At 43.5% G+C, this 24,293-nt stretch overlaps 1 protein-coding gene across 1 annotated transcript in view; it reads right to left on the minus strand.

Moving 5' to 3' along the window:
* Positions 1-5,954: 5,954 nt before the first annotated feature.
* LOC121282010 overlaps positions 5,955-24,293 on the minus strand; it is a 67,366-nt gene continuing 49,027 nt past the window's right edge. Inside the window, exons 7-14 of the mRNA XM_041195324.1 lie at positions 23,288-23,431; positions 20,748-20,815; positions 18,829-19,151; positions 12,770-13,093; positions 10,353-10,470; positions 8,774-8,862; positions 6,834-6,886; positions 5,955-6,203 (exon numbers count right to left, since the gene is read on the minus strand). Of these exons, the coding sequence (XP_041051258.1) occupies positions 5,955-6,203; positions 6,834-6,886; positions 8,774-8,862; positions 10,353-10,470; positions 12,770-13,093; positions 18,829-19,151; positions 20,748-20,815; positions 23,288-23,431 (1,368 nt within the window). The remainder of the gene's footprint in view (positions 6,204-6,833; positions 6,887-8,773; positions 8,863-10,352; positions 10,471-12,769; positions 13,094-18,828; positions 19,152-20,747; positions 20,816-23,287; positions 23,432-24,293) is intronic.

Here is a 24,293-nt window from a genome sequence, read left to right on the forward strand (position 1 = left end):
CGAGTGTGACTGTCCTTGCCATCAAGGCAGCATTTGACCAATCATGGCATCATGAAGCCCCAGCAAAACTGAAGTCATTGGGGATCAGGAGGAGAACTCTCCACTGGTTGGAGTCATACCTAGCACAAAGGAAGATGTTTGTGGTTGTTGGAGGTCAATCATCTCAGTTCCAGAGCATCACTGCTGGAGTTTCTCAGGGTAGTGTCCTAGGCCCAACCACCTTTAGCTGTTTCATCAATGACCTACCTTCTGCAATAAGGTCAGATGTGTGGATGTTCGCTGATGATTGCACCATTCACGACTTTTCAGGTACTGAAGCAGTCCATGTCCAAATGCAGCAAGACCTGGACAATATCCAGGCTTGAGCTGAGAAGCGAAAAGTAAATTCACACCACAGAAGTGCCAGGCAATTGCCATCTCCAACAAGAGAGAACCTTACCATTGCCCCTTGACATTTAATAGCATTACCATCTCTGAATCCCCCACTATCAGTCTGGGGGGTTACTAGAAACTGAACTGGACTAGCCATATAAGTACTGTGGCTATAACAGCAGGTCAAAGACAGGGAATCCTGCAGCGAATAACTCATTGGACTCCCCCAAAGCCTGTCCACCATCTACAAGGTACAAGTCAGGAGTGTGATGGAATAATCTCCACTTACCTGGATGAGGGCAGCTCCAACAACACTCAAGAAGCTCAATACCATCCAGGACAAAGCAGTTCCGCTTGATTAGCACCCCATCCAAAAACATCCATTCCCTCCATCAGCGATGCAGAGTACCTACTACAAGATGTACTGCAGGATCTCCCCAAGGTTCCTTAGACAGCGCCTTCCAAACCTTCGACCATCACCATATAGAATGACAAGGGCAGCAGATACATAGGAACGCCAACACCTGGAAGCTTCCCTCCAAGCCACTCACCATCCTGACTTGGAATATATCGCTATTCCTTCACTGTCGCTGGGTCAAAATCCTGGAACCTCTCTTCTGTGGGTGTACCCACACTACTGCAGTGGTTCAAGAAGGCAGCTCACCACCATCTTCTCAAGGGCAATTAGGGATGGGCAATAAATGCTGGCCCAGCCAGCGATGCCCACATCCCATGAATGAATAAAAATATTGAATAATAAATATTCCCAGTATTAATGAGGAACAAAGATTTTCGCTTATTCTCACTGAAACAAAAATAGAGAATGAAAGATCTAAATCTAATGTTCACATTAAGGTGCTTTTCACAGCTGTTTAACAGAAGTGACTGCAGGTATTTCAACAGATGTAAAGAAAACCTCCAAGAAGCAAGAAATTAGGCATATAATTTAAATTTTCTGTTCTACAAAGTTATTTGTAATTTCTGCTTTCCTTCTACAAATGTAAACCACATTGACATCAATGCAAGAGCACCAAACCGAAATTCTTTTTAAATAACTTCTTTTACTTGGGATGGAATAATATGTAAAATCAAAAAACTGTGGATGCTGGAAATCCAAAACAAAAATAAAAATACCTGGAAAAACTCAGCAGGTCTGGCAGCATCTGCAGAGAGGAACACAGTTAATGTTTCGAGTCCGTATGACTCTTCAACAGAACTAAGTAAAAATAGAAAAGAGGTGAAATATAAGCTGGTTTAAGGGGTTGTGGGGGGTAGAGCTGGATCAATAATATATACTTTAGTCAGACATTGATAAGCCCTTGAAGAACCATCAAATCAGGCCTCTGAGCAGTCAGAGAACCAGTCCATACGGTGAGCTTATCATGAAGCTAATGAGGTTACTTCAAGTTTTTCTAGATGTACTAATCTCAGAACTCCAAAGTAACTGCAAAATTCAGGACAACAAACCCTGACTAAAATTCATGTTCCCTGCTCATAGGTAAGAGAATAAATGAAGAATTTCCTTTACAAGATGTAAGTGGCAGTATTTTACATCAGAAGTAATTGCCCTCAGAGGGCTGCACACCTTGGGCAGAATCCTGTGCCCTTTAAAAATAATCAAAAGGCGGGACCATATTTGGGTCTCGACCCATGTGTCTGCCTGAGAGATCTTCCTGGAGGCAGCCAATTAAGAACCCACACCCGGGCCTATCATCCGATTGAGGAAGGTGGGCAGGCTGGAGGGCCTGAAGCCTTGGCAGGGGTGCAATTCCACTGGCAGAGGTGGGCACTGCTGCTGCAGAAAGGGGAATGTAAGGGTGCCCCCATTTTGAGGCACCCTCTGGAGAGGTATCCACTTTTATAAAAGCTAGTGACCCCAGGTGTTGCCCACTGATGACTGCACCTCCAGTTGCGAGTTAAAACAGGAGGTCACACGGATGCCCCAGGTCATCTCCAGACGCCTGCTGGGCTTGGCTCTCAGTGGGTGCTAGGGTTACCAGTGATTAAATGCATTCTGGGAGGTTTCATCGCACCCTCATGGTCAGGCCATTAGTTGGCCAACACATCTATCTTTACAGTGCACTGCCTTCCTATGGCAAAAGGAAAGCAAAATGACTCAGTACCCAAACGGATCATGCTTGATTGTTAGCCAAACAATGGTTTCCCTCTATTTTCAATGCTTTCATATGTGATAAAGAGAAATGTTCAAAGAAAATGAAAAAAAAAAACAATCTTTTCTAAAGTCACAATGATTTTTCTCTCGGGTTGCGCACAGCAATCTCCTGGAGATTAATCTTCAATTCCTAGAGACTCCAGGCCAATTCTGGAGGGTTGGCAACCTAGTGGGCATCCTGTCTGGCACTGGGGTCATCCTGACTTCCGTTTTGCTACTTTGTCAATTATTTTCTCCCCTTCTATTCCAACGCTTTAATATGATTTTTAACTTCACCCTCAAGTGAAAAACTTTGTAAAAACTGAGACAGAGATATCCAATATTTCTGTCATTTCTTTATTTGGTATTGGGTTTACAGCAGTTCCCCTGTGTGACTCCTGCAGACAAGGCCTGGGATGTTTTCAGAAGCTACTTCATTGGTGCCCCACGAGCTTTAGTTTCACTTCCATTCATGACAAGTAATAGAAATTATTGAAAGGAATAAACTTGAGAAATAAATACTAACATAGATTTGATATTGGAAAATATTGCTGAAAACCTTCATGATCTCTTTGAGGAATAACATCTCCCCACCGGATTTTTTTTAAAAATTCATTCATGGGATGTGGGCTTCACTGGCTGGGCCAACATTTATTGCCCATCCCTAATTGCCCTTGAGAAGGTGGTGCTGAGCTGCCTTCTTGAACTGCTGCTGTCCATTTGGTGTAGATACACCCACAGGGCTGTAAGGAAGGGAGTTCCAGGATTTTGACCCAGTGACAGTGAAGGAACGGCGACATATTTCCAAGTCAGAATGGTGAGTTACTTAGAGGGGAACTTCCAGCTGATAGTGTTGCCATCTATCTGCTGCCCTTGTCCTTCTAGATGGTAGTGATTGTGGGTTTGGAAGGTGCTGTTTAAGGAGCCTTGGTGAATTCCTGCAGTGCATCTTGTAGATGGGTACACACTGCTGCTGCTGTGCGTCGGTGGTGGAGGGAGTGAATGTTTGTGGATGTGGTGCCAATCAAGAGGACTGCTTTCTCCTGGACGGTATTCAGCTTCTTCAGTGTTATGGGAGCTGCACTCATGGAGGTGGACAGTATTCCATCATACTCCTAACTTGTGCGTTGTAAATGGTGGACAGGCTTTGGGGGAGTCAGGAGGCGAGTAACTTGCTGCAGGATTCCCCGACTTTGACCTGCCCTTGTAGCCACAGTATTCCTATGGCTAGTCTAGTTCAGTTTCTGGTCAATGGTAAGCCTTCACACTGATAGTGGGGGATACAGTGATGGTAATGCCATTGAACATCAAGGGGCGATGGTTAGATTCTCTCTTGTTCGAGATGGTCATTGCCTGACACTTGTGTAGCACGAGTGCTAGTCTGGAAAGTGTTCTGATTTTCAAAATGTATTTGCCAAATTGCATTTGAAGTTGTACCCCTCCACAGAGGTGGCCTTGCAGTTTTAATACCATTTATTTTATTAGACCCTCACTGGCTTGTTGGGGATGCCAACCTTGCCCTTTACACAGGAATGGTACTGTTCCCTCCAGCCTGTTCCTTGTAGAGAGTCAGAGGCCTCAACCCTGGCATCCCCAAAACTCTGTGTATTTAGGGTAAACCCTGGGATAAAAAGATTGTTTGAATGACAAAAAGAAACTAATGCTCATTAGAAAAGAAAGAAGAGTTGAACTTACAATTTATACAATGCCTTTCACAGCCAATGAAGTATTTTTGAAACAGAGAGATGTGGCAACAAATCATCATACAGCAAGGGCCCAAAACTGGATGAATAAGCAGGTAATCTCTTTACTTGATACTGGGTGCAGAATAAGTATTGACCAGGACACTGGGAGAACTGTTTGAATAGTGCCATGGGATCTTTTACATCCACCTAAGGTACAGGAGGGTCTTCAGTTTAATACTAAGATAAACGCAAAATACTGCAGATGCTGGAAATGTGAAACAAAGACAGAAAATGCTGGAAAAACTCAGCAGGTCTAACAGCATCTGTGGAGGGAAAAAAAAGAGTTAGCGTTTTGAATCCTAATGGCTCTTCTTCAGACCTAGTGAGTAGTAAAAATGTAATGAAATTTATGCTGTTTAAGTGGGGTGGAGCAGGTGAAGGTGGATAGAAGATCAGTGATAGGTGGAGGCAAAGGAGAGATTGCCAGAGATGACATAGACAAAAGGACAAAGGGGTCTTCTTGATAGTGATACTGGCTAAAGGAGGTGCTGATGGTGACATTAAGATCAGAAAGCAGAATGTGATAATGGCAGGACAAGGGTAAGCTCTCTGGAAAGAACAACATGAACAAGTGAGAGATGGTCCTTGTGAGGGTGGGGTGATCGCTTTGCAGGACATCTTTGGTCTCTACGCAAGCATGACCCAGAACTTCCTGTTGCTTGCCATGCAACACACCCATCTTTCTGTTTTGGCTTCAGTTTACTATCACACCTAAAAGAAGGCAGTCCCAACAGTGCAGCACTCTCTCAGTACTCCACTGAAGTATCTGCCTGGATTGTATGATCAAGTCCCAGAGTTAACCCATGACGATCTGACTTGGAGACTAGAGTTGGATGCTGAGCCAAATTTGGCCCATTAGGCCTGTTGTGTTAAAGAAAAGAAAGAAACCTGTGGATTTTTATCATGCTTTTCATGATCATTGGATGTCTCAAAGAGCTTTACAGCCCATGGAGCACTTTTGAAGTGTAGTCACTGTTGTGATGTAGAAAATGCAGCAGCTGATTTGTGCACAGCAAACCCCCACAAACAGCAATGTGATAATGATCAGGCTATTTGTTTCTGTGATGTGGATTGAGGGATAAATAATGGTCCGGACACCGGGGTTAACTCCCTTATTCTTCTTCAAAATAATGCCAAGGGATCTATTACATTCAATTAGGCAGATGGGACCTCGGTTTAACATCTCACCCAAAAAACAGCACCTCCAACAGTTCAGCACTCCCTCAGTACTACAACAGAGTGTCAACATTTGAATTTTTCACTCAAGCCCTGGCATTAAACTCAAACCTGGAACTTGCGAATCAGCAGCAACAGAGCTACCAATGCTGGGGATGTGGGAGAGTGGGGAGTCTGGCAGGTGAGTGTGGTGCTATAAGGCCTGGTATTGGGACCACTCTAATTTACATTAATGTCCTGGACTCTCAAACTCAAGGTGAATTGATTACATTTGCTGATGACGCCAAACTGGGAGGAACGGTGGGAATGGAGGAAACAATTCCGAAGTTAAAGGAAGAACTGGACTAAAGTAAATATGTGGACAGCTCATGGCAGAAGAAATTCAATGCAACTGAGATGCAAAGTTAAGAGCACTGGGCAGTACATGCGCCACCCGAATGGTTTCGCTAATGAGTAACGGTAGCATAAGTTGCCATTTCAGATTCCTGGGGAGTATCATGTAATGGATTTTAAGGGTTTTTCTTTGTGGGCTGGTTGTGAATCATGACTCCACTGTAGATGACACTGTCCGGGTTGTTAACTGAGTGACTTGTCCCTTCACCTCTCTGTGTAGACGATTTCTTTTGTAACTGCACTGCTGCATATGTGATTTCCTCATTATTCAACTCGGCAGTTCCCTCTCTGTGTGTTCCTGCCGAGCTCCTTTGATTGTGGTTTACATTTGCATACACAGTGCTCTCTTCCTCTGCTGCCAATTCCTAAAATATATTTAAAAAAAATTGCATTTATTTTTGATTAGCCTGAATGGTGACTTGTGCTGTTACGAGGAGAAAGCTACGTATCCATTATTATAAATCAGTTTATAAAGGATTACAAGATATTAAAAATTATTTACAGCACAGAAACAAACAATTCAGTCCAATGGGTCTATACCAGTATCATTCTCTTCACAAGCCTCCTCCCACCCCTCTTCATCCAACCTCTTCAAAATATCTTTCTATTACTTTCTCCCTCAACTGCTTATCCAGCTTTATCCAGCTTTATTTATGGTATTTGCCTGAACTTTGCCTTATAGTAACGAAGTTCAGATTCTGACACTCTCTGGGTAAAGAAGTTTCTTCTGAATTCCTTATTCCTTCCCTGGGGAGGAGTTGAGTCCAATAGGATTGCTGCATTTAAATGAAAGCTAGATAAGCACATGAGAGAGTAAAGGACAGAAGGATATGCTGATAGGGTGGGATGAAGAGGGGTGAGAGGAGGTTCGTGTGGAGCATAAAAACCAGCCTCCTGCAGATGGGCCGAATGGCTGTAAGTTCTTAGTAAATTCTATATCCACCAGCTTGCAAATTTCCAAACAGTATTCAGAGAAGTAATGTTAATATCCTTACCTGATTATCATGGAGAGTCTTGTCTCTCCGATGACTTAGAATGCTGTTTGTACCTGAAAAATTACAATGTAACTGTTGAAAGAGCTGTAACAAGGAATGGTTAATACGTTTAAAATCTCTAAACTAAACATGAGTTGCAAGTGTGCTAAACCTGACATTGATCCACATTCATGGAAATGCGTTCATCTGCATTGCTCCAATGATTTCCAACATGGAATGAACAATCAGCCTGGTAATTATACATAGCATGACAAAAGTGTTTGTAGTGTAATGGGATAATAGAATAGCTATGCTGATGAGTGATGTTCACCATGATGTATCAATGACAATGGCAGTCATGTGCTATTTCCCCGCGAGAGAGGATGGAACACTCTGTACTCAGGGGAGGCATACCTACTCTGTAACCTATCTTAAATACAGTGTTAATAAAGCAGTTTAAAGCAAGTAACAGAGTAACACTAGTTTCTCTCGGTAAGATAGGCCACGCACACCAGAAACCAGCAACTACACTACCAGCATATGACGTTTTCTGTCTGACAGAACAGATTGTCTATTAGAGAATGCACCCAAATTTCATTCCATTAATTTCTATGTCACACTCTGACAGATTAACACCCGTGATGTGAAAGTGAAAATTAACTCCCGTATGTTTAGGATTGAGTATTTCAAAAACTGATCAATTCTATCCTGAAAACGAGTCCCTGTTATGTTGTGTCATTGATGGAAGGTCAAGCAATTCATCACAGGGAGAAATCAGAGGCCCAATTTTTACTCACTCAAACAGACGAGCTGTGAAAGCTTTTTGCCTTGCTCTCATCAGGACAGTTTGCAAGAATACCAACAATAAAGGGAGCAACAATTTATACTGCATGAGAAGAGAGTGCTGATTGCTTCAACAGCATAAAATCCTGAGGGGTCTTAATGGGCTGGATGTGGAGAGAATGTTTCCTCTTGCGGAAGAATCTAGAACTAGGGGTCATTATTTAAAAATAAGGGGTTGCCCCCATTTAAGATGGAGATGAGGCAAAATTATTTCACTCCTAGGGTCGTGAATCTTTGGAAGTCTCTTCCTGAAAAGGTGGTGGAAGCAGAGTCTTTGAATATTTTTAAGCGGGAGGTGAATAGATTCTTGGTAAACAAGGGGTTGATAGGTTATTGGGGGGGTAGCTGGGATGCAGATTTCAGGTCACCATCAGATCAGTCAAGATCTTATTGAATAACGGAGCAGGATCGAGGGGCTGAATGGCCTACTCCTGCTCCTTGTTCATCTGTTCAAATGTATTTTTTATCAGCAATACTCAACTTAATTATTCCATGGGCAGAATTTTGCCCTTGTCGGGTTGGCATGGCAGGTGGGCTCAGGAATGGTTGTGAAGCCGACCACTGCCCCCGATCAGGCCCCAACATCGATTTCACACGGGCTGGACAATTAATGGCCAGTCAGTGCATAATACACGCTGCAATGCTCAGCACTGCTGGCGTGAGGGTGAGAGGAGGGCAAGCGCGCAAGTTTGTGCATGTGTGCGCGTGCTCACAGTGATAGCTCCCTGAGTCTCAGAGCTGTCTCAGGGAGCTGAAGATTTTGAACAATCAAAATAAAGAATTGAAAACTAATGAAAACATGTGACTCTGTCACATGACCATGGGCATTTAAATATGAGTTCTCAAAGTTTTTTTTTAATCACTGGTCAAAACCCCATCCAGCCCACTGATGAGATTTCGTCTGACCTCATCGCACACTATTTTTACTCTCATTTGGGTCTGGTGTGTGCCCACTTGAATAGAGAAAAATTCAGCTCCATGTTCAATATGTGTAGACTAGAATGAGAATACTAGGGTCATGGGTGATTGTTGATTGATCCAACAAACTGTATATTCTTTCTATTCTGCAGCAAATTATTGCCATATAATGAAATGATTAAAGGGAAATAGAAACTCACCCTTGTTGATTTGCCTCAGGTACGGAAGTAGAGAAACAGCAAACACCACAAGAATGCCCCCCAGCACTCCGAGCACAATGTAAATCAGACTGTGAAACAGAGAATAGACAAGGGACAGTGTTGGTTCACAATTGATTACTGGCCATTTGTTTACAGAAGTATTAAAGGTAGATATTTATAAAGTGGCTTTCATGACCTCAGGACATCCCAAATACTTTACAATGAATATTTTTAATGCAGCTTAACTGTGGTAATTTGGCAAATGTGGCATTCAATTTGCACACAGCATGCTCCCACAAATAGCAGTTAGATGGATGAACAAATAATTTGTTTTGTTTAGTGATGTTGCCCAGGTCTCAAGCGAGAACTGCCCTGCTCTTCTATGAATGTCACTATGGGATCTGTTACACCCACCTGAGAGAGCAGATGGGACTTGGGTTTATCACATCTGAGAAGTGGCATCTCTAACAGCACAGCACTCCCTCAGTAGTGCACTGGAGTGTCAGCCAAGATAATGTGCTGAGGTCTCTGGAGCGGAAGTGAACCCACAGCCTTTGACACATAAGGTGATTGTGCTACCACTGAGCCCTGTTTAATACTGGGTCAGTTTTAATTATTAAAATCCAAATGCAAGAATACCTGATGATCCCTGAAAAAAATGGTAGCAATAACTGTTTCATACATATATGGATTTCTTATTCAGATGATCTTTGTGGTCAACTTTATACAACAGAGCAGAGATTGATTTTTATTTTAAGACAAATCTCTGAGACTTTCAATATTTCTCAAATCATTGACAATTATCTGGATAAAAGTAAGTGCACTGCATGTGCTGGAAATATGTATGGAAAACAGAAGATTCTGGAAACATTCAGCAGATCAGTTGGGATCTGTGGGGTGAGTGGACCTGCTTCGCTTCGTGTGTGGACTAGAATTCTGAAGAATTGTCTGCACCCAAACCATGAACGTGTTTATTTTCTCCACAGCTGCGGACATACCTGCTGTCCATTTCCAACTGTCCCTCTTTCTGTTTGACATTAGTTGGCGTTTTCTCATTATCACCATTGTAACTTCAAAGACCTGATTCCTGAGTGTTTACATCGGACTACAATTTCTGCTACTTATTGTCGACAGCTCAGGCTAATCATATGGAAATGGGACCAGAGCTGCAAGATGTCTCTCATTAGTGAAACCTAGGGATGTGCAGATATATCACGCTAATTCTTCCTTTACACCAGCCCAAATACAACTACTCTGTCAGTGTAGACAGCAGCAAGGTAAGTTTGACAAGTACAACTCCTCACAAACTGTGAGATTACCTTAGCGGTGAAGTAATCAAGGTGAATAAGGCAAAAAACACCATCTGAGTGGCAACACAATGGAAAAGCTCACTCCTTGCTTGTATTTTCCAACAGAAAAATGCACCCTCATTAAGAAGCTAACACAACTGCATGATATAAACCCATCCACCATTTCCATTCTGATGAGCTACTTTCCAAATTAATGAACAACTTTCACTCCTTTGGCCAATTGTATCTCTCACATATGGAAGCAGTGCCAATCCATGAGAACATTGTACCTTTCAGGATTTTCGGGATCTGAAGGTGTGGATCGAATGGTAGTGGAAATTATATCTGTACTTGTCAAATGTGTAGTTGGTGATACTGTTGCCGAATCTTCACAAAAATACTCAGGTCCTGTTGAAACAAGGGAATAACATTCAGATTCGCCTCATTTTCACTTATATTCAACAGAGAGAGCATCATTGTCAAATGGAACCTCATTAATTGAGGAAAAGCCTGGCTGGTAGAATTGATTTCTGTGTAATTTACCCCTCTCTGGTCACAAGTGGAGAGGTTGCTGATACCTGATGGTTATCTAGATTTACTGTTAATTCCACTTTTTTTCCTATATCTGAGAGTTGGTGGGACAGAGTTACTAGTGGGCCAGTTAAGGGCTCAGGTTGGTGGACTACAATCCAGACATACACTTTCTTGACATGAATTTCATGTGAACACATTAAACAGTTACATCCTAATACTGGCAATGGTCACTTTCTGCCCTTCAGGGACAGTTTTCTGAGCTTGCAGTAAAGATGTCTCAAACCTGCCAGTGATTTTCTGACCATTTAATTATAATGACCCACCTTGCTGCTGGGACTGGCTCCTCCCTCCCCCTCCCCCCCTCCAGTTTGCACTCAGATAATTGGTTCAGATGTATTTTAATAAATCGTCTGTTTCAAAAGGTAAGAAATAAGTTGTGTTGATTCATCACCTTTCACAACCTTGGGATATCCCAAAGTGTTTCAGAGCCTATGAAGTACTTTTTTGAAGTAAAGCCGAAGTTTTAATATTGGGAAACGTAGAAGTTAATTCGTGCAGAAGAAAGCCCCACAAACATCAGTAAAACATTCACTAGATGATCTGTTTTGTAGTGACATTAACAAGCTCAAAAGACCAAGTGGCCTGCTCCTGCTTCCAATTTGTGTGTATTGGTTGAGGAATAAAGGCTTCAAGGACACCAGGAGAACTTGCCTATTCTGTGAATAATACCCTGGAATTGTTTACATTTACCTAAGGGGGACGTGGATCCTCAGTTTAACACCACATCTACACAGCAGCACCACCACCAGTATAGCACTAACTCAGTGCTGGACAGTGGTATCAGACTGAATTTTAACTCTTAAGGGGAACTTGAACCTACAAAAGACTGGCATCAAACGTCAGAGTGCAACTGAGTCCCTGCTGACAACTCCAGTACAAATACAGTTTACAGGTGTAATTTCTACCTGCTGCTGACAGTCTTTGGTCTGAGGCTTGTGACAGTGGGATTTTATGGTCCTGCTGGAGTGCATGGAGTTTAGAATGGCTGGCTGCCTTTTACAGCCCAGTCCCTGCCACAATGGGGGTGTAAAATTCCACCTTTCTTCCCTGACAACTGAGGCAAGAGACCACATAACCAGAGTCAATATATTTGCATATGTAAATTCCTGTCTCCTGCTGCTCAGGTGAAAATGCGATTCTCTTTGTTTTCTGCCCATGTTGGTGTTTCTCGGTGAACATGCTGCACCCACTCTGCAGAAAATTTAACCGCTATATTCAAATAGGCTAAAGTTCTCCTTATGTCAGAACTAGGGTCATTGTTGTAGGGGAGCAAACTGTTAATTTTTTTATACAGGATAATTTGGGATTTTGACTGGAATGATGGAATTTTACAGCACAGGGGAGGGAATTCAGCCCATCGCTCGAATGCTGGTTCTCTGAATGATGTCCTCATTCAATTCCATTTCATTGTCCTTTTCCCACACCCTCATACATTTGTTTCCCTTTTAAAATCTATGATTGAATTTGTTTGTAAACTTATTTCAGTTGGGCATTCCATGTCCTAAGAACAGTTTACATCAATAAAATTCTCCAAATTTCTCCCTTTGTCCTTTTAGTGATAATTTTAAAGTCAATGCTCTCTTGTTGCTGACTCACTGACTAGTGGAAATAGTTAGAGTTACCTTATCAAAATTTCTAACAATTTCCAAGGCCTCCAGCTGATCATTCACCTCAGTTGTGATGATACTTTCCTTATTACTAAAACCTCTCATCCAAAGTTTCATTTTAATTCAATTCTTCTCTATTCTATCAGTGACATCCTTCCCAAACTAGGACACAACAGTTGGAAGTTGCATTTCACAATTCCATCTGCTGGAAATAGACAAATTGCATTATGAAAGCTCTGTCAATCAAATGCTAATTTCATTTGATGGGTTTGTTGGAGATTCTGCAATATTTTTGCATGTTTTGGGGATATTTTATGATCCTGTCCATTTTTCATGAAAAATGCAACTTAGTGACCTTGTTCAGAATGTTTGAGGAACCAGAGAGAGTGAATTTGGCCAGTTGCAGGTTCTCAGATTGACTGAAGGAACTGAACCAGTGACCAGTTTGGATAGACATGAATTTAAATAATTCATTTGCCACATTGTTTGTCTAAAGTAACACTTACCAACATTTCCAATTTGTATCACATAACTGCAGTTTTTCGTTGTTACATTGATCTTTGATATGTTAACCATTTCACTGGATTTTTCCCCCTGATTATTCGAGGCTGTGCAGTAATATTGATGATGTTGCTGTTTGAAGGATTGACAATGTAGATCCAGTTTATTGGTGTCAGAGATCTTTGAATCTTCAGACAGGGTCTTTTCATACCATGTGTACTGAATGGGAAGGGATCCCTGGACGGACTCACAGGAGACGGACACTGAACCCCCAGAACATGAGACGTTTGCTGGTGTTGAAAATCTAAGCACAGGAACAGACACGGGTTCTGTTGGAAAGAAAGAAACATTCAGATACTGAACATTTAATAATCAAATACTCTTCAAACTTTGCACTTCATCTCAGCCAGGCTCTGCCATGTTGGAATCTCACCAACACATCTACCACTCTATGGGGTCGATGTTTAATTTCGGTTTGGGAACTGGACATGGGAGATAGTTCCAGGTCCTGACACCATTCACCATTCTTTAGGCATGCCCACTGCAATTTTCAATGTTCCAGCTAATCGAAAGCCTGGAACTGGGCTCACCATCCAATCAGGGACAGTGGGCGGGCTCCTGATGCTAGAGAGCCTCACCAGGTGAGGTGGGAGTTGCTGACCTGAGCATGGAGACAGCAAGGGGAAAGTCCAGGTAATTTATTTTATGTTTCAAATGCCAGCAGCTGCCGGGCCATGATCCTGAAGGGGTAATGTGGTCTGCTTGCATTGCTGAATGAAATCCCAGTGGGTGCTGGAATGGGTCTTTAATTGGCCCATTTGGTAAACGTTGTTTCCTAAGTTAGCTGCCCATCACTTGACTGCAAGCTGCCCGCTTTCTAAATATTTGGGGCTTGGGATTGTAACTGTAAATTGGCATGGAGACCAGCGGTGCCAAATTTCACACGCACCCACCTCTAATCCTGACACCATACTTTTTAAAAATCCATCCCCATATCTCTCCATCCTCTTAGAGGCCTGTGTTACCCTTTCAGTCATGATATCAGAACAAATCAGGTCTCCAGATCAGAACAGCAGCAATGATACTGAGAGTATGTTAACATGAAAATCATGGTGAACAATATCTCTTCGTAGCTGGTAGTGAGCCTCCAATGTTGTTTCATTGTTTGTGAGTTGAATGTGAATTAGTTGGAGAGAATCTTAGAAAAAAAAGGGGAAAATGAGGGCAAAAAGTTGTCAGATATTGGTTACATGTTTTGTAGCTTTGGATAAGAATGTAACTGTGATTGGCTCTGGATCTCTGCATGCTGCGATAGAACAATTCAACCCTGGTACGTGGAGACAAGTGGGGGGACTGTTTGTGGGGTGGTGAGAAAAATGGAAATACCAGGAATGTTGAGTTTGTGCCGAATTTAACAGCAAAATCTCATCAGAATTCTTGCACACTGATTGAAAGTTTGGCTGGTTTCCAAGTAGGAAAGTTACGGTAAAAGTTTGGAAATTGATGGGAATGTGTCCTTGGAGCACAGCAGCGAGGAGGGGAGTCAGGGTGACTTTGCTGCTTGGGGCAGGATTGGCCAATCATGGGGAGGGAGAAATTGTATAAAACATTTGCCTGGGGGTGGGGGTGAAGCATTCGTGTGTCTCCTGGATCACAAGCTGTGCTGGAGAAGGTTCTGGATCCAGCAAATACCATCATGCTTCAACCAGATGCAGGATGGGGGAGGGGAATTAAAATTCCCTCTTTGGTCAAGGGATTAGCCAGAGAAAAGTGACACTTTCACCAACATTTTTAATGAGGTTTGGCAGGCCTTCACTGCTTTCACTGTCACAAACTGTACTCTGAAACAACACAGCTCACAGGTTGCCTGGTGATTGAAAAGTAATCTTTGAAATGCTAACTGTTTATGAGCTTGTTTCTCAGCACATTGTTACTCACAAGGCCCAGACCACTGAAAAATTAACTGGTGGTCCAGAACATGGAAAAGGGATTCGGACATGCAGCCCCTACAGCCTGTTCCACAATTCAATTAAATCACAACTGACCAGTATCTTATATCCATTTACCGACCTGGGTCCCATAACCCGAATATTGTTACCATAAAATCTGTCAATCAGTTTTGAAATTTTCAACTGAGTTCAAATGCTTTTTTGAGGAGAGTGTTCCTGATTTCCACTATACTTTGCTTGAAGAAGTGCTTCCTGACATCCCTGACGAGCCTATCTCCAGATTTAAGGTTATGGTTCCATGACTTGGACTGCCTCATCAGTGGATAGGGTCAAACGTCAACAGTAAGAAATGGTTTTGCTATGTTAATGAACAAAAAAGAACTTCAACAGATTTGTACATGAAGCAATAACAGGAATAGTTTGAACTGAGATTTTTTTAGCTCAAAGAGGGATATATGCAGGTTGCAAAAAGGTGCAAGGAAGTGACATAAAGATAGGGTAAGTTTGTTTTTACAGCTCTAAGAGGAAAAAGAAGATTGATTTAATCAATCCTGGGTAAAAAGCAATCCTGAACAGACTGGTTGCAACAAAGAGAGATCAAAGAAAAGAAACACATTTAAGGGAATACTGAAGCCTATGTGAGGGGGTAGCTGCTTAGATATCCCAGAACACAGCAGGATGGTTGGCCAGATCTCCCTGAAGACAGCAGGGTAGCTGGTCAGAATTCCCAGGAGACAGAGTGAACAAGGCCCAGACCTGAAAACCCACTTGCGGTCAGCCTCAGAGGACACCCCAAGGAAAAAGCACTGTGTGGTAAAATTGCTATACTTCTATAGATTTTTAAATCTATAGTGTTAGTTGCTGAACAGAAAAGAGAAAGATTAGCTCTGAGGTGAGCTAGGTTAAGATTTGTGGAACTGTTTTAAAATGCTGTTTACTGTGTGAATCTATTCTGCTGTTTAAATGAAATTGTGTCTTCTTTCCTTTATTCTTTCAATAAATGTTTACTTTACAATAAAATCATCACACGTATTTAGGGAAATCATTTCCTGATTTCAGAACCACTCCTCATACTATACAAATTGGAAAAACCGTCTAGGCATCTGTTTCATGTTTCCCTCTGGGATTTGAGCAGTTCGGTATTTACCATCTGTCGTGTCATAACAGAAGGAGCTTTGACTCGGAGCAGTGTATGTGGATGGGGTCAGGGTTAACATGTGGAATGTCAGATCTGGAATCTGACTCAAGATGCTGACCTCAGTGTTTATCTCTGCCATGCTTGGCTGGTTGTGCAGAAGCCTCTTTACATTGGTGGGTTAGAAATGTAAACGTAAATTGCTGAATTCTAATGATATTTCATCATACATTTGAATCTAATGGCACATCCTGGCTTTACCCAGCTTCCTGAATGGAACCGAGGAGAGATCACAATGACATCATGATCCTGAACACTACAAGGACTTTGAAAACAGAGCCATCCAGCTGGACGGCAACGGCCTGGACCAATCCTGTGCTGACGATGAGGTCTGTGGTGCTCAGCCAAGTGAGGGTCCAGCAGTGCAACATCCATCAGACAACCATGTTGTGGGTGATGTGTCCTGTTTCACAGGCCACTGCCATGTACAAAATATTTCCACTTGCTTCCACACGCACATCTGGGCAACAGCCGATGGAGACCCAGGGACACCAAATAAGCCCCAAAGAAATCTCTGAAGAGGAACCTGGAGGGACCCTCCTTGATGTACCATCACAGCGCTCACCCACACCCTCCACCAGCGCAGAGGCACACCCCTCGGTGAGATCTAGCTTTAGAGTAGACTCAGGGTCACAGCTGGTGAGCAAATCGCACTGCCTGATCCACAGCTGGCAGCGGCAGGGTCTTCCCAGGTGTCCGGCACTCAGTGGGCTGCTGGAAGCTATAAATTTGCTGAGGTCGAGTCAGGTGACGCGTTTCTGGATTTGGTCATGTCACAGTTGCTGGAGCTGGAAAGGCCAACGTGGGAACATCAGGAAGGGATATCTGCTGCACCCCTCAGATTGCAAGGCACAATGGAGGAGTCCGTCCACCTGCACACTGAGGTGATAGCGCCGGCATGTCAATGCACCGAAGTCAACACTGGTAGGATGGCAGCTGCCATGGAGACGTTGGTCCAGGGCACCGTTCCTACACTGCTGTGGGGCTGAACTCCATTGCTGATGTATAGTTGGCTCCTGACAGTGTGTATGTGAGAGGGGTGCGGGCAGCTCGATCTCACTCCAGCTACCCCTGCTCCTCAAGAATTCAGCCAATGGCCCTTGGGTACCCATAGTGAGAAGGATCAACATGTGTACCCTCCGGGGCCATTCATCTTGGTGACTCTGGGAGTGTCTGGCCCAACCGAATCCCCTCTTACTGTGACCTTGACAGCTCCAGGTCCACAGGCCAAGGAGGGTGCTAATGCCACACAGTAGGACCTCGAAAGGAAGCCGAGGCCCTCCAGGCCTCAGGCCTCCAGAGGACGCCCGCCAAAGTTATCACAGACAGAGCATAGCAGTCAGCAGACTGTCTTTACCTCCACTGTGGATGTCTGCGGAGCAACAAGATGTAGCCGGAGGATTGAGAAAGTTGAGAAGATGTAGCTCTTTTAAAGCCAACCAAATAAACTAAATTAACAAAATGAGGGACAAAATAAAACGCAGCCCCTAAGTGAGGGTCACTGCAAAACCAAAGACAGGATTTAAAGGAAACTTACAACATCAAACCAAAATGTGATTAAGAGGCTGGATAAAGCACCCCAACCCCCGTGGTCACCCACCGAGCATGGAAGGTCTCGACGGTGCCGGCAGACAACGCGTGGTTGAGGAGATGTAGTTTCACGTCCTGGGCACGGGTGTTAATCACTTGTACATACTGTTCATTATTGTCAATAAACTCCAAAGAATGTCTCCCTCCCTATCAATCCTTGTTTTGATGAGCAATGTTCATGTCACTCACATGTGAACACTTTCTGTACAAGATAAAGGCAGGTGTCTCAGTCCAGGGCCTCTACCCTGTGCTTTGTGCAGCCTTCAGACCAAAGTGACGGCCTGGATTTCACCAACTTGGGTTGATTCAGAAGCCCTTTAAAAATGGCGGGTGTGTCCTAATTCTGGGATTCCTAACTGCGTTCCAGGGTTGTGTGATTTTGGGAGCAGCTTTAAAGGATACAGGCTGGCTCATTCAAAACCTACACCCAGAACACCCCAACCTGGCTGCCTCCATTGTGGAGATAGACACGTCCTACTCCTCTGCAATTTTCATGGACTCGGGCCAGGTTTTGAATGAGTCGTAGTCCAAAGCCCCTCAGATGAGCTGTAAACACTGGTCTGCATGAGGCGACCTTTTAACAGTTAAGTTCAAAAGGTCCATCTCATAACCCCTATGTCAAGTCACACCCCCATCCATCCCGCTTGGCCCTTCATGCCCCCTATGTCCCTTTACCCCCGCCTTATACCCCCTCGTGTTCCCGACTTCAAGCTGTACACTTCCACCCACCTCCAAGGCCCCTCATGACAATTTTCCCCTTACACCCACCCCCTTTGTGGGCTGTGAGGGGTGAGGTGTGAAGGGCCTATGTGTTTTGAGTTTAGCTGTTACAAAGTCCAAGGGCATTAAGGAGGGGCCTTTTAAACAGCCCGTCTCCGCAGCCGGCAGCCCCTGTGGCTGCCTCTGCATTTCTTCCTGGTGTGGCTGGCCATACTGCAGCCCGGGCACAGCTCCCAGCAATGGGAATCCCACCTTTGTGGGCACTTTCTTCCAAGGCCGAGCGGGGAATTTTCCAAATTCCCCCTACCCGCTTTGAGGCTGAATATCCAGCCCAATGTCTCAACAATTAATAAAGAGGCTTCTTTTACCATCAAAACAACTTTTCAATTTCCGTTGAGTTCACTTGTACAGTTCAACTCTGACATGTTGGACAGGCCACGAATTGGGTTTGGGTAACATGAGTCGGATTTCCCGACCTCTGCCCTTTACCTTTAAGACTCTGCATTGCTGTGGAGTCTCGGGATATCAGAGCTGTCATGTTTCCTCCCAGATAAAACATTGATCAGACATCTCAGTCAAGAATAATAAAGAAAATCAGTAAGAAATGTACCGTAAGATATTTGTAGCCACACAACAAACATTGGATCGTGGCCAGTTACTTCAATACCACAGCTGTACCATCCTGTATCTCCTGAGCGAAGATCCTCCATAGTAACATTAAATATTCCTTGTGTCTTGTTATCTGTGACCGATATTCTTCCATTTCGCCAATTTGTCGATGCTACAACATTACACTGGCGAGTCCAGCCATGACACCAATATTTTATATGTGACTTGTAGCTCCGTGCATCATAGTGACATTCTATTGTGATCGCTCTTCCTACAACTCCTGTTACTCTCTCTTTTGCCCACAATGCACCTGAAACTGAGGAGACAACATTTCAGGAATTGAGCAGGAAATAACTGCTTAATTTAAACAGATACGTTTTAATGAGTTAAATTCCATCAAGTTTGTGATGAGAGTAATCATTCATATAGACACTTATCAGAGCCTCACTGTGTTCCAAAGCACGTCACTGACAATGATTTACTTGTGAGATATTGAGGCAGTTTCTTGACATATTGGCAGGGGCTGGTGGAGTGAGGGGAACCTGGAAATTGGGGTTTTGCCTCCTTCTGTGGGGTTTAACCCCAGACTGCGTATGACATCATCAAGAGGTTCCACAGCCAGAAACCAGCCTGATTGACAGGCCTGATTTGCAGTCGGTTGGGGAGCAGTGTGGAGGGGCTCACAGGAGCCGACAGTTCCCTGCTCTGATCTGAGGTGGTTGGGGTGCGGGAGAGTGTTGGGTCCTTGCAGGAGGGGTTGTTCAGCTCTTGAATGAGTTAGGGACGTCCAGAGGTAGGATTTGAAAGCCTTGAAGGTTTGGGAGGTTGTGTGACAGGTGGCCTTGTAGGATGGATGGATTCCTGAGGTAGAGATTTGGCCACCTTGACATGAATATTCATGAGACCAATGGCCTTGCTGGGAGATAAACTCATGCTGTGGGGAAAGAGTTTGCACTAAAATAACAAAAGAGAGATTGAATATAATTAAATGGCTAGAGAGAAGTGAAGAAAAGGAAAAAGATACAGGGAAAGTTACAGATGAAAAGGGAATGGGAAAGAGATCAGATCAGAAAGAGGAAGGATTGAAAAGAAGAAGATTGCCAAACAGACAGAAACATGATTCAGTTTCCTGTCCATAGGTACATCAAGTATTCTGCATAAAATTGATCAGCTAGAGACACAAAATATTTTGGGGAGGTTAAAGTTGTGGCTTAGAGCAAATGGGGCTGGGAGTTTAACATTGTGTGTTATAAAATAGATTCATCGAAAATGATGGAGAGGTGGCAATACTGAGTGATGAGCAAAATCTAGTTTCTTAAAGTTAAAGAATGAAAAAGAAAAGGCTACTTATGAGAAGAGTGATGTACACCAACCATTTACCTGTGAGGAACAGTGTCACTGAGAGAGCCTCATAAAACAATATTTCATCAACTGTACTTTAAAAAACAGAAATATTTGCAAACTTGGGACATGTTTTATTTGTGGGTTTATTACCGCTGCAGTTTTCAGTGTATACTGGACATCAGATTATATTGAAAATTACCAATTAAAACAGGTTTTCATTTTCAAAATGTTGCTTGCATAGCTTTCTGAAAATTAAGTTCTCCTTTATTTATAAATCATAATTAATAATGCAGTTCAGTTTATTTGTTAACTATTCCCGTGGTGTGATAGTATATTCACAAGGTAATAAAATACTTCACAATTATTATTCATTTGGTTTTGTTGACTATTTTGTGCCTTTATACTTAGGAGACTTCCCACATCTAGAGACGGTTGCGGCAGACAAAGCACATGTTTACTTTTGCTTTCCAAAGCTTGTTTTCCCTGGAACAGGTCACTAACCTCTGGAGACAACAGAATGAGTGGCACCACTCCACATCAAGCATGTCGGACTGGGATCTCTCACCCTCTTCCTACCAGGTCTGTTGGAAGATGTTCATGTTGATAATCAACCTGTTGGGTTTGGTTAGAACGCGCCTTCCATTCTGAACAAGAACAGAAGTGGGACTCAAACACAGAGCTTCTGGCTCAGATACAGAGACACTACCCACTGTGCTCAAGACCTCTTTTGTGCCTTTGCATGTCTCCAAATATATAAACATCTGCTGTATAACCAGCGCACGAGAGTTAAACCAACTCAGATTATTGGAATATCCAGCTCTGTCTGTCACTCACTGGGCAGAGAAAAAATGAGGAGAATCGAAATCCACATCGTTTTGTTCACAAAAATCATGGCGGAACTTGTTTCCAGACACTCAGCTCTTGTTTCTCACATCAAAATAAGTGTCTAATATAAATGCTACAAGGAATTTAAATGAGGAAGAAGATAGCAGGAAGCCAGGTCATGAAACCACATTAAGGCAGCTGATGAAATCTGACCCCTAAGAACTTGAACTTCTGTCAGTTCTATTTAGCAAAAGAATTAAACTAATTTTCATTGAAAGGATATAAAATCCTGAAAACAAGAATGTTAAAAAGTTAGAACATATGGATAATGGTGAGCCGAGCTAGTATTGATACTGAATTGTGAGGTGAGTTAGAACAGGAACCCCCTCCCAATTTCCACAAACCCCACAGGAACAGAAGTATTTTTTTCATTTCTGAAATTTAGTTGTCAAATTGAATACAGAGATTTCTTAATATTTTGGTTTTATTTGCTGATCTTTGAGGATCACTCATAAGCACCTGATTGATTTAAAAAGAATGGAGATACCCCACAAAATGATGTTCCACCTGTAGCCATTGTTGAACCTGTGGTTCCTGTTAAAATTGTACAGCCAAGGGTAGTCACACCCAACGTCTCTGTTGGAGTGGACGACACTGATCTGCCTGTGCCTAATGAGGTACCTGATGTTATTCCAGAGACTGTGGTTCCTGCCAAAGAATCAGAGGTGGTGATGCTATGACATTCCACACGGATCAAGAAACCACTTGAAAGACTGAACTTATAATTTCATGACCTGTGTAAATATTTTAATGTCATGAGATAAACATCTTTGTAAATGCAAATTGTACAGAAAAGTTAAAGGGTGACGAATATAATAATTATAGTTTCAATAAACATAGGACTGTAACATTGAGAATAATCCTTTGTTGTAAGAGAACATGATGTGTGTAAACCAACCAGTTTGCAGCATGAGGAACCTCCACGGGGAGTTCTCCTTTAGTTATAAAGTTAGATACACACATGTAGCTGGTGCTGCTGTCTTGTAAATAAAGTTCAATGTTTCCACCCAGAAAAGTTGCCTAGAAAATCAACTCTATAACAATGGGCTAGAACTTCCTGAAAATATAATGGGGTATGAACAACAAACACCTCTTTTAATGTGAAAATCAGTCAGCAACTTTTGGTGATGAAGAGAAAAGCCAATGAATCGTGAAATGCCACAAGTTACTGCTTTGTGCCAGTCCACCTCTGCCTTAAAAATATTCGAAGACTCTCCTTCACCATCTTTTCAGGAAGAGATTTCCAAAGACTCACGAGCCTCTGAGTTAAAAAAAATCACCTAATCTCTGTTCTAAATGGGTGACCCCTCATTTTCCCACAAGAGGAAACATCCTCTCTGCAATCACCCTGTCAAGTCCCCTCAGAAACTTATATGTTTCAATCAATTCGCCTCTAACTCTTCTAAACTCCAGCAGATAGAAGCCTAGTCTGTCCAACCTTTCCTCATTAGACAATCCACCCATTCCTGGTATTAGCCTGGTAAACCTTCTCTGAACTGCTTCCAATGCATTTACATCCTTCCTTAAATAATGTGACCAATATTGTATAGTCCTCCAAATGTGGTCTCACTAGTGCCCTCTGCAGATGAAGAATAATGTGTATGAAGGTGCTCTGAATTAAACTGAGTTTCAGCAGAATATGAGGTTACATCTCCATAAACTCAGAAAAAACACTCAGAATAAAAGATTGAGTAAAAGCCTGGTAACTTTTATTGTGAAAAACGAGGACAGCCAGACACAATTAAAACACGGACATTGTCTACGCTGCTTGTAATTGACTACTGACAAAACCTTCAGAATAAAAGGTTGAGTTAAAGCCATGGAAATGTTATGAGAATCAATATCTTCCCAATTGTACAGTTACTCCACATGCACGCTTTCTCCTCCCCAACTGGAATAGTCAATGTCGGGGCTACACTGAGCGTGTTCCTGGGTGTTGCACTGAGAGACATAGTCCTGGGCTGCCCTGTCACATTGAGAGGCTGGGACAGTACTCTTACTGCAACTGGAAAGGAAAAAGCAGCTTTTTATTGTTATATCAGAGGCTGGGGAGACATTTGCACAACCCCAATAAATCTGATTCTGATCAGAGCGATGCTGCATTAGAAAGTGTTAAAAGGGATGTGACAGGTAACTTTAAATTGCAGCTATATAAACATATATATACCCTGGCTGAAGGCTACAAGAGTTTCTTCTTGGAGACAGTCATTAATCCTGGAGATATCCTCCACCTTTTCCTGGTCGGCTGCCTTCTCTACTTCCCACCTCCCGATCTTACCAAGCAGCTCATCCTGGCACTGGGCAGGTTCCAACACCTGTCCTCGGGAATGAGAGCTGGGTGGCACTGGACTGGTGTCGGACTCCACTGAAGTGCCCTAATCGGGCAGAAGCAGTGTGGTCCGGTGCGCTGACTCAGAGACACACACATGGCACATGGAAGATATCAACTCACAGACGCCGTTGCCCTGAGCCTCACAAACCACAAGGCAGGTTTTGTTGCTGCTCCTGGTCTCATACCGTCTCCTCGCTGCCTCTGCCCCACCTCCACCTCCCTCTCCACAGCCTCCCTCACTGTGGCCTCAGCCTTTGCTGCTGCCGCCTTCGCTGCTTCTTCCTCTGTCACTGTCACAGCCGCTGCCTCCTCCTCCTCAGCTTCAGTCACTGTCTCTGCTGCTGTCGCTGCTGATGTCTCCTCCTCCACCCCCACATTCACTACCTCCATCGCCTCGGCAACCACCTCCACCTCAGCCTCCTCAGTCACTGCCTCCACCTCAACATCCTCAGTCACTGCCTCCACCTCAACCTCCTCAGTCACTGCCTCCACCTCAACCTCCTCAGTCACCACCTCCACCTCAACCTCCTCAGTCACCACCTCCACCTCAGCCTCCTCTGCAACCACCTCCACCCCAACCTCCTCAGTCACTGCCTCCACCTCAACCTCCTCAGTCACTGCCTCCACCTCAACCTCCTCAGTCACCACCTCCACCTCAACCTCCTCAGTCACCACCTCCACCTCAACCTCCTCAGTCACTGCCTCCACCTCAACCTCCTCAGTCACTGCCTCCACCTCAACCTCCTCAGCTACTGCCTCCACCTCAACCTCCTCAGTCACTGCCTCCACCTCAGCCTCCTGAGCTACTGCCTCCACCTCAGCCTCCTCAGCTACTGCCTCCACCTCAGCCTCCTCAGCTACTGCCTCCACCTCAGACTCCTCCACTCTTGCCTCTTCCTCAGCCA

Source organism: Carcharodon carcharias, chromosome 9 (genome assembly GCF_017639515.1).
Source record: "Carcharodon carcharias isolate sCarCar2 chromosome 9, sCarCar2.pri, whole genome shotgun sequence".
Taxonomy (NCBI): Eukaryota; Metazoa; Chordata; class Chondrichthyes; order Lamniformes; family Lamnidae; genus Carcharodon; species Carcharodon carcharias.